This window comes from Miscanthus floridulus, chromosome 2 (assembly GCF_019320115.1).
Source record: "Miscanthus floridulus cultivar M001 chromosome 2, ASM1932011v1, whole genome shotgun sequence".
NCBI lineage: Eukaryota > Viridiplantae > Streptophyta > Magnoliopsida > Poales > Poaceae > Miscanthus > Miscanthus floridulus.
The window spans coordinates 26,421,886-26,436,182 of NC_089581.1; the positions used below are offsets into that span (position 1 = coordinate 26,421,886).

The 14,297-nt window shown below is 42.5% G+C and overlaps 1 protein-coding gene and 1 pseudogene across 1 annotated transcript; both read left to right on the forward strand.

The window, feature by feature from the left end:
- The first annotated feature begins 86 nt into the window (after positions 1-86).
- On the forward strand, positions 87-1,485 carry LOC136538274 (protein ALP1-like; annotated as a pseudogene).
- Positions 1,486-2,254: 769 nt separating this feature from the next.
- LOC136520459 (chlorophyll a-b binding protein, chloroplastic) lies at positions 2,255-3,448 on the forward strand. The gene is made up of 2 exons (XM_066513997.1): positions 2,255-2,458; positions 2,549-3,448. The coding sequence occupies exons 1-2, from the start codon at positions 2,328-2,330 to the stop codon at positions 3,198-3,200; spliced, it is 783 nt and encodes a 260-aa protein (XP_066370094.1). The 5' UTR covers positions 2,255-2,327; the 3' UTR covers positions 3,201-3,448.
- Positions 3,449-14,297: the final 10,849 nt, after the last annotated feature.

The following is a 14,297-nucleotide window of genomic DNA, read 5'->3' on the forward strand; positions in this document are numbered from 1 at the left end:
TTCTCTCTTTTGCTCACACGAAGGCCTTCTCTCTTTCACATTCTTTTGCCATCGAGTTGTACTCATTCTAGTGCACAGCTTTGAGGATGTCTGAGGAAAATGACAACCCTGATGGAAGTCAACATCCTCTGTACTCGTTGGATGAGTTCCTTGCTGAGGGTCAGATCATAGATGATGTTCTCAATGAAGCCACGGTGGTCGTACACTACACCATCGAATGTCTACAACAAGAGGCTTCTGACCATCGATTCCGTCCGAGGAAGCACATCAAGAGGCCACGAGAGGAAGCACATCAAAAACTAGTTAATGATTATTTCTCAGAAAATCCTCTTTATCCTTCAAATATTTTTCGCCGAAGATTTCGTATGTCTAGGCCACTTTTTCTACGCATTGTTGAGGCTTTAGGCCAATGGTCCAATTATTTTACTCAAAGGGTTGATGTTGTTAATCGGCAAGGGCTCAGTCCACTACAGAAGTGTACTGCAGCTATTCGCCAATTGGCTACTGGCAGTTCTGCAGATGAACTAGATGAATACTTGAAGATAGGAGAGACTACCGCAATGGAGGCGATGAAGAATTTTGTCAAAGGGGTTAGAGATGTATTTGGTGAGAGATATCTGAGGCGCCCCACTATGGAAGATACTGAACGTCTACTCAAACTTGGTGAAAGACGAGGTTTTCCTGGTATGTTCAGCAGCATTGACTGCATGCATTGGTAATGGGAAAGATGCCCAAATGCATGGAAGGGTCAGTTCACTCGTGGTGATCAGAAAGTGCCGACGCTGATTCTTGAGGCTGTGGCATCACGTGATCTTTGGATTTGGCATGCATTCTTTGGAGTAGCGGGTTCTAACAATGATATTAATGTTTTGAACCAATCTACTATATTTATCAATGAGCTAAAAGGACAAGCTCCTAGAGTCCAGTACATGGTAAATGGGAATCAATACAACACTGGCTATTTTCTTGCTGATGGAATATACCCTGAATGGGCAGTATTCGTTAAGTCAATACGACTCCCTATCACTGAGAAGGAGAAGTTGTATGCACAGGAACAAGAAGGGGCAAGAAAGGATATCGAGAGAGCCTTTGGTGTATTGCAGCATCGATTTTGCATCTTAAAACGACCAGCTCGTCTATATGACCGAGGTATACTCCGTGATGTTGTGCTAGCTTGCATCGTACTTCACAATATGATAGTTGAAGATGAGAAGGAAAAGGACATTATTGAAGAAAATCTAGATCTAAATGTGCCTCCTAGTTCATCAACCGTTCAAGAACCGGAATTCTCTCCTGATCAGAATGTTCCGTTAGAGAGTTTTAGAAAAAGATACTTCTATTCGAGATCAATCGGCTCATCGCTGACTTAAGAATGATTTGGTGGAACATATTTGGAATAAGTTTGGTGGTCGTGCACATATATCTGGTACTTGTGACTATCTTTTGCATTATTGGTTATCTACTGTAGTTAGTTATCTACCTTAAGAATTAACTGCACTGATCTGTATTAACTGAACTGTTTTTTTGTTTCTGCAGGATGAAAGCAAGGCTGAAGGTTATCTGAAGCAAGGCTGAAGGCTGAAGGCTATCTGATACTACACTACTGAAGGCTATCTGATCCTGCACTACTGAAGATTATCTGTCTTGTGAGAAGAACCAGTGAGAGGCCGTGTGCAAGGCTCTAGGCTATCTGAACTATTTTTTTTATCTATCTTAGTTCCCGTGAATGTTGAACTGCTCTATGCGAATGCTGAAGGCTACTTGAACTCTGAACAATCGTATGCAGTTCCATTTTATCGTACTTCTGTGTGTGGATGGCTACATAATCAATCGATGCATATGATCCCATCATTATACAGCAATTAAATGCTTTACTTAGTTTTGGAATTGGTAAAATGAAACGCTGCATTGTGAAGACTAGTTTCATTCATTGTTTCATCCCACTCAAGCTGATGTGACGTTTTGAAAATCCTATAGTGAAACTAAGCTTTGAGATTGGCCTAACAAGACATGCAACGACGACCGTGATGCCCGAGCTGTCTGGTCCAGACTCCAGATAGCATTAGATTTGGGCGGGGCGATCTTTGCCTCCACCCGGCAGCCGGCCATTGGTCGCCCCGACGCGCGATATCCAGAGGTGCAGCGGCAGCCAATGGCCTGGGCGCGGACGTGGCGCGCCGCGCGTCCACCAGTCGCGCCGCGCACCGTTGAGCCGTCGGCCCGTCGTATAAAGATCTCTCCCACACCGGTCATTCCCACCACCACCACTCAGCTAGCCGAACATTCTCACTGACCACTGTGCCGCGCCGTGCTCACACAGAACGACGATGGCCGCGTCGGCGCTGCACCAGACCACCAGCTTTCTCGGGCAGGCCCTGGTCTCCCGCCCCGCCGGCGTCGATGCCGGCGGCCGCATCACCATGCGCCGCACCGTCAAGAGCGCTCCCCAGAGCATCTGGTACGTGCTCTCTGCTCTGCATTCTTCCCTTGTGTCAAATCAGCTCGCTGAGAGTAACTGACATGCATGCACGCATGACCTGCTATGCAGGTACGGCCCTGACCGCCCCAAGTACCTTGGCCCGTTCTCGGAGCAGACGCCGTCGTACCTAACCGGCGAGTTCCCCGGCGACTACGGGTGGGACACGGCGGGGCTGTCCGCGGACCCGGAGACGTTCGCGCGCAACCGGGAGCTGGAGGTGATCCACTCGCGGTGGGCGATGCTGGGCGCGCTGGGGTGCGTGTTCCCGGAGATCCTGGCCAAGAACGGCGTCAAGTTCGGCGAGGCGGTGTGGTTCAAGGCGGGGGCGCAGATCTTCTCGGAGGGCGGGCTGGACTACCTGGGCAACCCGAACCTGGTGCACGCGCAGAGCATCCTGGCCATCTGGGCGGTCCAGGTGGTGCTCATGGGGTTCGTCGAGGGCTACCGCGTCGGCGGCGGCCCGCTCGGCGAGGGCCTCGACAAGGTGTACCCGGGCGGCGCCTTCGACCCGCTGGGGCTCGCCGACGACCCGGACACCGCGGCGGAGCTCAAGGTGAAGGAGCTCAAGAACGGCCGCCTCGCCATGTTCTCCATGTTTGGGTTCTTCGTGCAGGCCATCGTCACCGGCAAGGGCCCCATCGAGAACCTCTTCGACCATGTCGCCGACCCCGTCGCCAACAACGCCTGGGCGTACGCCACCAACTTCGTCCCCGGCAACTAAACTGACCGATCGAGCCGCCATGCATGTCGTCAGATCCATCCGTCTGTCCGTCCGTCCAGCGAGCAGTGTGGTCTTCCTTGTGCTCTACTTGTTGAGGTCGTAGGCCGGCGTGTAGTAGTTGCACACGCCGGCGTACGAGATCGATGTAAACTAAGCACAGACGCATGTATCATCGGTGGATGAATCTATCGATGGCCTGTACCATATTCATTTTTCAATCAATCATCGTCACTCCGTCATTGCTGGCATTCGATTTCCTTTTGAACAAACTTTGTCAAATCTAGACATAATCATTGCAAAGAATGCATTATATTTGAGTACAAATTTTAGAAGTTACAATGCACAATATTTCAGGACAGAGAGAGTATATAGCAACCACTTCTGAGCTGATTACATTGTTTCCATACAAGCATGTATTCATAGTACATAATTATGTATATTGTATACTTGTTCTGAGTCTAAATCGAAAGGGAAACATCGAGGATCTAAATGTAACAACAAAACCTGATGAAACTCAAAAGGTTGGGTGTGAGTAGCCTCAGTTGTGATATTGTGATAGATTGAATTCATGAAACTCCTATGTATGGTTACAAACTATACGTGGAGTATGTCTCACAAGCTGGTTGACACCCTCATAAAGGAAGTCTTCATCTTTATCTTCGTTTCGCTCGTCTTCAACGATCATGGTGTGCTTGATGACATCATCATAAGTTATCATTATTTCTCTTAGTGTCTCTTTATCCTAGAGACGGGCTAGTCCACGAACAATGACAAAATAAGATTGGAGAACTCCAAAGGCTCGTTCCACATCCTTCCTAACTGCTTATGCCTTTTCAAAATATTTCTTCTTCTTATTGACTTGGGGAGATGATATTTTCTTCACAAACATCGCTCATTGAGGATATATGCCATCTACAAGGTAATACCCATTGTATAATTATTATCATTTTAACTTTGTAGACATTTTCTTCTGCTAGCTTTGCAAATAGACAGGAACAATGAAGAACATTGGTATCATCGTGTGACTCTGTTAAACCAAAGAAAACATGGCAAGTCCAAAGATCTTAAGCAACAACAACTTCAATGATTATTGTCGGCTTATGCACATGCCTAGTATATTGACTTGCCATGCGGAATGACGGTTCCTCCATTTCCAATGCATGCAATCCAAAGTACCAAACATGTGGGAAAGCCTCTCCACTCCCCGATTGCAAGTAATCTATCAATGTCGTTCTCATTTGGAGATCTACGTTACTCCTCTCCAAACACTTCAACAAACACTCTATAAAACCTTCTATGGCAAACCTTCTAAGACTCACTATGACAATACTTTCACCAATACAAATGTATTGATCATAAAATCAGCTGGTACTTCATGACTAATCGTCATGAATGGTACTCCATGACTAACCATCATGAATGTTACAACAATCTTTTGCAAATATGATAACCCAAGCTGCTCACATATATCTCTTTTTTGCACAAAGTATGAGAAGAAATAGAGGACGAGCCATGCTAAATCTAAGGGACAAATAAAAAACAAGAAAAATGTGGATGTATATTGGATTTTCAGAAAACCTCCGACAGCCACTTTCTCTGTCCCAATGAATGCAATGACGCCTAGGTACAGATCCAACCATTGTGAAGCATGCTGAGGTTGATATGAGTGTGTTGCCTACTTGGTGTAATACAGTAAGGATTAGCTCCATATAATTGTCGTCGCCATCAGACGAGGAGGAGGAATACAATTGAGTTAGATGAGTTATTTTCGGTGGAGAAGGAACAACACAATGAAAAGATAATGCATGAACCAAGTGAAGAGCACACATATATAGAGATGAAACATATAGCATCTTTGAGATAGACTTTGCAATATGCCCGTGGGAAGGATGGTTGTTTGATTTATTGCCGTGGGAAGGGTCACCGTTCAAATACAACCGTTGCAAATTATTTGATAGAAAAATATTTACCAATTAAAAATTAAAGCTATTTTGAAAAATACAAATCTAAAGTAATGTTGTTTACAAATAGAATACTACTATATTAGTAAACTTGGTAATATATTATGTATAAAATACAGCTAAATGGAACATAGGAGGCTGAGTTAGGTTGGAAATGAAAGTTGGGCTGGAGTGTGATGAAAAGTGCTAAAATCTGGATGAGGGCCTACGGCCCAAATTTGATGCTTCGGCCTTCGGTTGTAGAGTTGCCAAGGGCCCAAGGCTGAGAGGCATTTACCTGTATACCCTTATAAAAGATTGTAATTACCTATAAGCCACTAAAAAGTTTGTGCGGTCATGATACGATGCGAGGTCCCAATATTCACGACGTAGGATCAATCACCAGATAACTAGCTGAAGAACAGCCGGATAACTTGCTGCAGGCAGCGATAACTAGTGCAACCTGGCAAATAAAACTCGAAGCCAACCACCGTCTTTAACCGGCAACCTGAATCGAGGATTCGCCCAACCACACTCTTAAAGAACCAACCAACACAACCTACAATCAATCAAGGCAAACCTTGAAGGAAGTAGGAGCACCAATTGGGAGCGGATGAAGCCGTCGCTTCTGTAAATCCCACGAAGGAAATCACAAGAGCAAAGGGGTAGAGATCACTCTCAATATTTGTTAGCACACAGCTGAACAAAAGGGGGTTCTGTATTTTAATTATCAAAAGTCTTCTTTTGCTTAGGAGTACATGGATATTTATACTAGGAACAGCCCTCCTAGATAGGTATAAACACGAAAAGGAAATGAAAAGGCAGGCTATGTGAACAGACTTCCACGAAATGGGTTTCTGAGCAGTTTCCGCGTGGCTGTTGGTCTTCTGTGCAGTCTTTAGTGTTTTGGCAATAACTCCATCTTGGAAAATCCAAAAGACGTGTGGTTGGTTGCGTTGGAAAGCTAACTTGATAAGGTTTCACACCATGTATAGCATGCACCACGAAACATTATAGAATGGTACAGTTTAATATGAGAAGTTGTACCAATATCATGTCCCGAGAAGACTGTTAACCCTCTGAGCAGTCTGCACTAAAGCTGGTCGGATCTGCACTAAAACTGGTCAGCTCTGGTCGGCCTTGAAGCATTAGAAACTAGACTTCACAAGCTTTCCAAAAAGTCCTCATGGATCTCCATAGCCTTCGGGAATAAAAAGTTATGATATTTTCTTCTTGACAGTACTGTCAGTTTCGAGCGGTCTGACCAGTATGCACTAAACTGGTCGGATTTCATTAGTTATGGCTCGGAACTGCTCGGCATTAGCATCATTGGAAAGTAGACTCAATAAGCTTTCCAAAATGTGCTCATTCACCTTCATAGCCTCTAGGAATCAAAAGTTATGAATATTTCTTTCTAACTGTTCTGCAGGACTGGTCTGGTTCGAGTGTGGTTCTTCTCCGTGGTCATCACCTTGTGTGTTCTTGCCATACTCTTTAGTGAACCTGAGCAACAACAATGTGCACGACTTAGGTAGTATATAATTCTCATTAATATTAAATTGAACTTCATAAAGTAGCGCGTTCACCTCTTGTTGTAGCTTCTTTGCTCGACTACGTGTAATTGGGTCATCAAAGGCTTGGGCTGGTATCGATGTAGGTGATACTTGAGTTGGTGTTACTTGAATTGGAGGTTGTAACATGTTGGTTGATGACGTGGTCATATCATCCTCCTCCCCTTGAAAAGGAGTCATCATCGACTCTAATCCGTCTAAGCCCAATAACTGTGCTAGGCCAACAGGGCTAAATGCTTTGTCTCTGTTACCATCTACTTCTTCCATCACAGCAAGGTGTTTGAATCTATAATCATATAAACCAAGTAGTAGTCTTGTAGGTGAAAACCAAAAGGATTTAGAATCAAGTTTAGCTTTCACCTTGAATGTATGCTTAGGATTAAGAATGAATGTTGATGTCCTTGGCATGGTCATATCATCCTCCCTCACTTCAAGAAAAACCATCCTCGGCTTTTGTTCTCCTGAAAACAACCAAAAGAAAATAGAGAGTGGATCCAAATGCCAATTGCTATGATCACTTATTGAAGATTGTTCATTGCCTTCTTCACAATTCATATGCACATTATTTCTTTTCTGGTGAGAGAAATAGTTTCCCAAATTTTGTAAACCTGAAATTAGCTTTGAAAATGGTAGCACAAAAATTTCTTCCAAACCACTTATTTTATTCATGTTATCATGTTTCATCATAGGGAGATCAACCATATCAAATGATGGGAGTGAAACATTCATGGCATTATAAAGATTCATATGGCACAATGTATTCAAATGTTTAGAAATGTACCTTTCAAACTCCATGGTTCCAGATGTAGATGGAAAAACTTTGGGTGAATGAATAAAACATGTTTGCACAAGATTTCTTTCTTTGGATGAAAAATATGAACAATGGAATAACATTGGTAATTCTGAACAATAAGCATTAATGAATCTATTCATCTCAATTTTAGAAAAATAGGGTTCGCAAGATGTACGACTCATTCTATTCAACTTCAATTCAGCAAACTTGTCGCATGTTATGCAAAGGGCACAAACATTAAATTGATTTACAACATGATGTCCAATGATGTTAAACGTGAACCTGCAGCCATATGCACTATTGAAGGATTTCATAAATGATATGTCAAGAACATTTTCAAGCATTTTATCAATCTCAACAAATTCATCAAGCATGACATAGCACACACATTCAGTAGGGGATGTTCTTGTGAAAAATTCAGCATGAGTAAGCAATTTCACATGGTCCACATTATTGGCATGTAAAGTATTACTTATATCAGTCAAAGCATGGCAATGATCCTTCATGATTGAGCAATGGTTATAAACTTGTAAATTTTTAGCACTTGTATTAACATGTAAATCTATCAAATCAGCACAAAGATTTTGTGTATGCTCAATTCCACTTAAAACAAATGGATCATCACAATTTCTCACCAATTTATTTATAAATTCAGATTTAAATTATTTTCATTACCTTTTAGGTTTGATGATGGTGCATGAACGGTGGATTGTATCTCTGAGTTTTTACCTCCATCATTCCCTTGATTCAAACTTGGGGTAGCAATGAATTGGTTATCAACATCGATTACCTTTTCACTTCTCTCGTCAGGTATGGTGAAGTTATGAGCATCCATCTCTTCCTCATTTCCCTTGCACACCTGCACATTTTCAGAGACAACACTAGAAGTAGAGTTTAGGGGGTTAGTGTTAAAATTATCCTCACATGTTTTGTAATGAAGCTCTCTCTTTTTGTGTGGTGTATCCCTCACACTCCTTTTATTGATGCTCTCAACCTCACATTTAGTGGAATCACACAACTCACTTTTATTTTCACTCTCACTCAATTCGGCTATGTGGCTCTCATTCTCACATGGGTATTGATGCACAATCACTTCGTTGGCTGGTGGAGCACCATACGAATAGGCGCCATCATTCATGGTCTCTTCCAGTGGCATTGTGATAGCAATAGTCAAAGCACAACAACCATCTTTTGACTTCTCAAAAGACATTGAATTTGCATTGGTAGGAGTGGAATCATGTGCATTGATCTTGCCTTCAATCTGAACATTAGGTGGCATGTTGGAGCACATAATTTCAGCACCACTGTCCAATAATTTGTCATGTTCCACAATTGGTGATACAACACATATTTGCATCTTCGGATTTGTTGGAGCATGATAAACTTCATCTTGGACAGATTTGTCACTTCCACTAGATATCACAATAGATGCATCTTTCTTCTCAATTTCAGACTGTAAACGATACTTTGGGATAGCAACTCTCTCAGGAGTTGGTGTAACATTATGACCCACAGTAACGTTACACACCTCATCATTTCTCTTATCAACTTGAGGCACAATGTTGTCTTCTTGCTGCTCAATAGAGTTCTTCTTGGAGTTGCATTACTGATGTTCACTTCTTTTAGCACTAGAATCAACTGAAGAAACTTTTGGGACAACATGCCCTCTCTTCTTGCATGCAGTTGATGCTTGCTTCTCTCTAGCAACAGAGGATACATTGGGCTGAAGCTTAGAACACATGTCTTGGCACAAATTAATGCACCTTGTGATCTTGTCTTGCTGCACCTTCATAATTTTTTTCTCTTCTCTAATTGCACAACTCAAAAGATCTTGCATGCTTCTAAAATATTTCCTCTCAATAGCAGCAACAATATTAGGATTAAGGCCTCTCTTGAAGTATGTCATTGCATTCATGTCATCAATCACATTTGCTCGATGCAAGTAAGAATTTAGCTTATCATAATATGCTTGGACAGATTTACTTCCTTGCTTCACATTCTCCAAACGACGAAGCAAAATCAGCCCATATTTTCTTGAAACAAATTCCTTTCTCATGGCCTTCTTCAAATCTTCCCAATTCTTGATGAGACGCTTATGTGGATATTGTTTCCACCAATCAAGAGCATAATCTTCAAATTCAAGTATGGCTCGTGATATCTTCTTGGTTCCAGAAAATTCTTAGACTTCAAATTCAATCTCCATTTCCTCTTGCCAATCAAGAAATTCCTCTGGATCAGTACTTCCATAGAAAGGAAGCTTGGGATATCTTTGACCTATCATGGTTAATATATATGCAAAATAGCAAGCTTATATGTGGTATAGGATAATATGTGGAGCTCTCACAACCTCACCTCTCGTACCAACCAAAGCTCTTATGAAGTCCCTGCGGTTACAGGAAAAATAGCGTGTGGTGGTAACAAAAGTGATGGCTAGGCGAATACAAGACCAGAGAGTACCGATTACGATGGCTTGTATGTGGAGCTTGGTAGGGAGTGATACACAAGGAATGCAATCTAAAATCTAGTTGTTGTAAAGTTAAATAACAATCCAAACTAGAAGTTCTCTGCCTAGTGCCGACCACAGGATATGAATGATGTAAATAGATCAAACACACGCGCAAAGAAATTTCAGATTTGATGCAAACAAGGAGTATGATTGGGATGCAAGTGTTGCGATCAGACCCAACCAAAATTTGCACCAAACAAAGATAGTAAACTGGTTACTCACTTGATATGAAAAACTTTCAGCACTTGTGCACATAAACCAACTGATCTTCAACTTTTCTTTCACAACTTTTCTCAATTCTCTTTTTTTTGCACTTTTTTTAGAACTAAATACAGGGATCAGATATAACACTTGCACACTTTATGATAGAAATGAAATACAACCAGTAGCTGTAGCTTGATAGGATCAAAGTTTACGCGAAGGAGATGATATGGGTTTCAGATTTTTTTTTGTGGGAATTTTCAGATATATGAAAGAGGCACAAAGGACACACGAAGGAAAAAATATGATCAGCAACTAAAACAAGACTCTAAAGGACTGAAACTTAACAAAACTCACTAAAATAACAGATTGAAACAAAGGGCTATGGCAAATATTTTTGTGGCTTTTTAGTGGATAGGACGAACACAAAATATATGTAGCTAAGGGTAAGTAACGAAAGCTCTGATACCAGATGATACGATGCGAGGTCCCAATCTTCATGACGTAGGATCAATCACCAGATAACTAGCTGAAGAACAGCCGGATAACTTGCTGCAGGCAGTGATAACTAGTGCAACCTGGCAAATAAAACTCGAAGCCAACCACCGTCTTTAACCGGCAACCTGAATCGAGGATTCGCCCAACCACACTCTCAAAGAACCAACCAACACAACCTACAATCAATCAAGGCAAACCATGAAGGGAGTAGGAGCACCAATTGGGAGCGGATGAAGCTGCCGCTTCTGTAAATCCCGCGAAGGAAATCACAAGAGCAAAGGGGTAGAGATCACTCTCAATATTTGTTAGCACACAGCTAAACAAAAGGGGGTTCTGTATTTCAATTATCAAAAGTCTTCTTTTGCTTAGGAGTACATGGATATTTATACTAGGAACAGCCCTCCTAGATAGGTATAAACACGAAAAGGAAATGAAAAGGCAGGCTATGTGAACAGACTTCCACGAAATGGGTTTCTGAGCAGTTTCCACGTGGCTGTTGGTCTTCTGTGCAGTCTTTAGTGTTTTGGCAATAACTCCATCTTGGAAAATCCAAAAGACGTGTGGTTGGTTGCGTTGGAAAGCTAACTTGATAAGGTTTCACACCATGTATAGCATGCACCACGAAACATTATAGAATGGTACAGTTTAATATGAGAAGTTGTACCAATATCATGTCCCGAGAAGACTGTTAACCCTTTGAGCAGTCTGCACTAAAGCTGGTCGGATCTGCACTAAAACTGGTCGGCTCTGGTCGGCCTTGAAGCATTAGAAACTAGACTTCACAAGCTTTCCAAAAAGTCCTCATGGACCTCCATAGCCTTCGGGAATAAAAAGTTATGATATTTTCTTCTTGACAGTACTGTCAATTTCGAGCGGTCTGACCAGTATGCACTAAGCTGGTCGGATTTCATTAGTTATGGCTCGGAACTGCTCGGCATTAGCATCATTGGAAAGTAGACTCAATAAGCTTTCCAAAATGTGCTCATTCACCTTCATAGCCTCTAGGAATCAAAAGTTATGAATATTTCTTTCTAACTGTTCTGCAGGACTGGTCTGGTTTGAGTGTGGTTCTTCTCCGTGGTCATCACCTTGTGTGTTCTTGCCATACTCTTTAGTGAACCTGAGCAACAACAATGTGCACGACTTGGGCAGTATATAATTCTCATTAATATTAAATTGAACTTCATAAAGTAGCGCGTTCACCTCTTGTTGTAGCTTCTTTGCTCGACTACGTGTAATTGGGTCCTCAAAGGCTTGGGCTGGTGTCGATGTAGGTGATACTTGAGTTGGTGTTACTTGAATTGGAGGTTGTAACATGTTGGTTGATGACGTGGTCATATCAGGTCACATGTGCCACTGACCAAAACTTTTTTGTCGCCCACTGAAAGGTCCTAATGGCTAGAGGGAGGTGAATAGCCTATTAAAATTTTCTACAACAATACTTAGCAAACCGGTTAGACAAATATGAGGCGAAGCGAGTGTTGCACTAGCCTACTAAAAATGTAAGCCACCTACCACAATTCTAGTTTCTATAGTCTCTATCCACACAATGGCTATGTCACTATACTAAGTTAGTGTGCTCTCAAAGGCCAACTAAAGAGCCACACTAACCAAACTAACAAGCTCTCACGACTAGTTACACTAAAGAGCTTGACAACTAGTTTATGGTAATATAAAGAGAAAGAGCAAGATGGTTATACCGCCGAGTCAAGGAATGAACCAATCAATCACAAGAATGAATACCAATGAAGACCAATCACCTTGGAATCAAATAATGACACAATGATTTTTTTTACCGAGGTTCACTTGCTTGCCGGCAAGCTAGTCCTTGTTGTAGCAATTCACTCACTTGGAGGTTCACGCGCTAATTGGCATCACACGCCAAACCCTCAATAGGGTGCCGCACAACCAACATAAGACGAGGATCACACAAGCCATGAGCAATCTACTAGAGTACCTTTTGGCTCTCCGTCGGGGAAAGGTCAAGAACCCCTCACAATCACCACGATCAGAGTTGAAGACAATCACCAACCTCCGCTCGACAATCCTCGCTGCTCCAAGTCGTCTAGGTGGCGGCAACCACCAAGAGTAACAAGTGAATCCCATAGCGAAACACGAACACCAAGTGCCTCTAGATGCAATCACTCAAGCAATGCACTTGGATTCTCTCCCAATCTCACAAAGATGATGAATCAATGATAGAGTTGAGTGGGAGGGCTTTGGCTAAGCTCACAAGGTTGCTATGTCAATGCAAATGGCCAAGCGAGTGAGCTTGAGTTGGCCATGGGGCTTCAATAGAGAGCCCCCACGAATAGAGTCATTGGCTCTCTGTTCCATGAAAAGTCGGGGCGATCAGACGCGCCGGTCAGGTTGACCGGACGCTGGACCCCTGCATTCGGTCACCTGATGATCGCCATGTGTCATCAGCTTCAAATACAGAGCGCCCGATCTTAACGGCTAGTCTGCTTCACGCCATGTGTTAAGTTATGATCGGACACGCTGCTCAAAGTGACCGGACGCTCCATCACTAGAGTTTGGTCATTTCTAGTAAGGTTCTAGAGACAGTTTTTCGCGACCGGACGCGTTCGGTCCACCATGACCGGACTCACTACAGTGTCCGGTCTTCTCTATCCCTTCGTGCCTTTTCCAAAGCCTTTATCGTCAGCATACGTCAGCAGTAACCGGACTCACCTTCGCTGCGTCCGGTCGACAACGCCTCTAGAGTCCTGTCATCAAGACCGAGACCGTGCCACTGATCCATTACTGACAGGATGCGTAGGATCAGCGTCCGGTCCTACGCCCGGTCAGCTCCAGTGAGCTCTATGACTTCACCAACTTCTTTACCCTTGCTCAAATGTGCCAACCACTAAGTGTATCACCTTGTGCACGTGTGTTAGCATATTTTCACAAATATTTTCAAGGGTGTTAGCTTTCCACTAGATCCTAAATGCATATGCAATGAGTTAGAGCATCTAGTGGCACTTTGATAACCGTATTCCGATACGAGTTTCACCCCTCTTAATAGTACGGCTATCGATCCTAAATGTGATCACACTCACTAAGTATCTCGATCACCAAAACCAAAAAGCTCCTATCAAGTTTCACCTTTGCCTTGAACTTTTTGTTTTTCTATTTCTTCTTTTTCAAGTCCAAGCATTTTATCATTACCATGGCATTACCATCATCATGTCATGATCTTCATTTGCTTCAGCACTTGGAATATGCCACCTATCTCATAATCACTTTGATAAACTAGGTTAGCACTTAGGGTTTCATCAATTCATCAAAACTAAACTAGAGCTTTCAATCTCCCCCTTTTTGGTAATTGATGACAACCCTTTCACAAAGATATGAATTGAAATTCAATTGAGTCCATGTTGCTTGCCCAAGCATATTTATCATGTGTAAAAGGATATGGATAAGTTTCATGAATCCCATATGGTAGCAATTGCTCCTCATACATATGTGCTAAGAGTTTGGATTGTAGCTTGCACATATGTTTAGATAGGAAATGTAGGAGTCAATGTCTACCAAATGATGCTAAGGTATAAGAGATGGACCTTTGTCACACCCAATTTTAAGGATAAA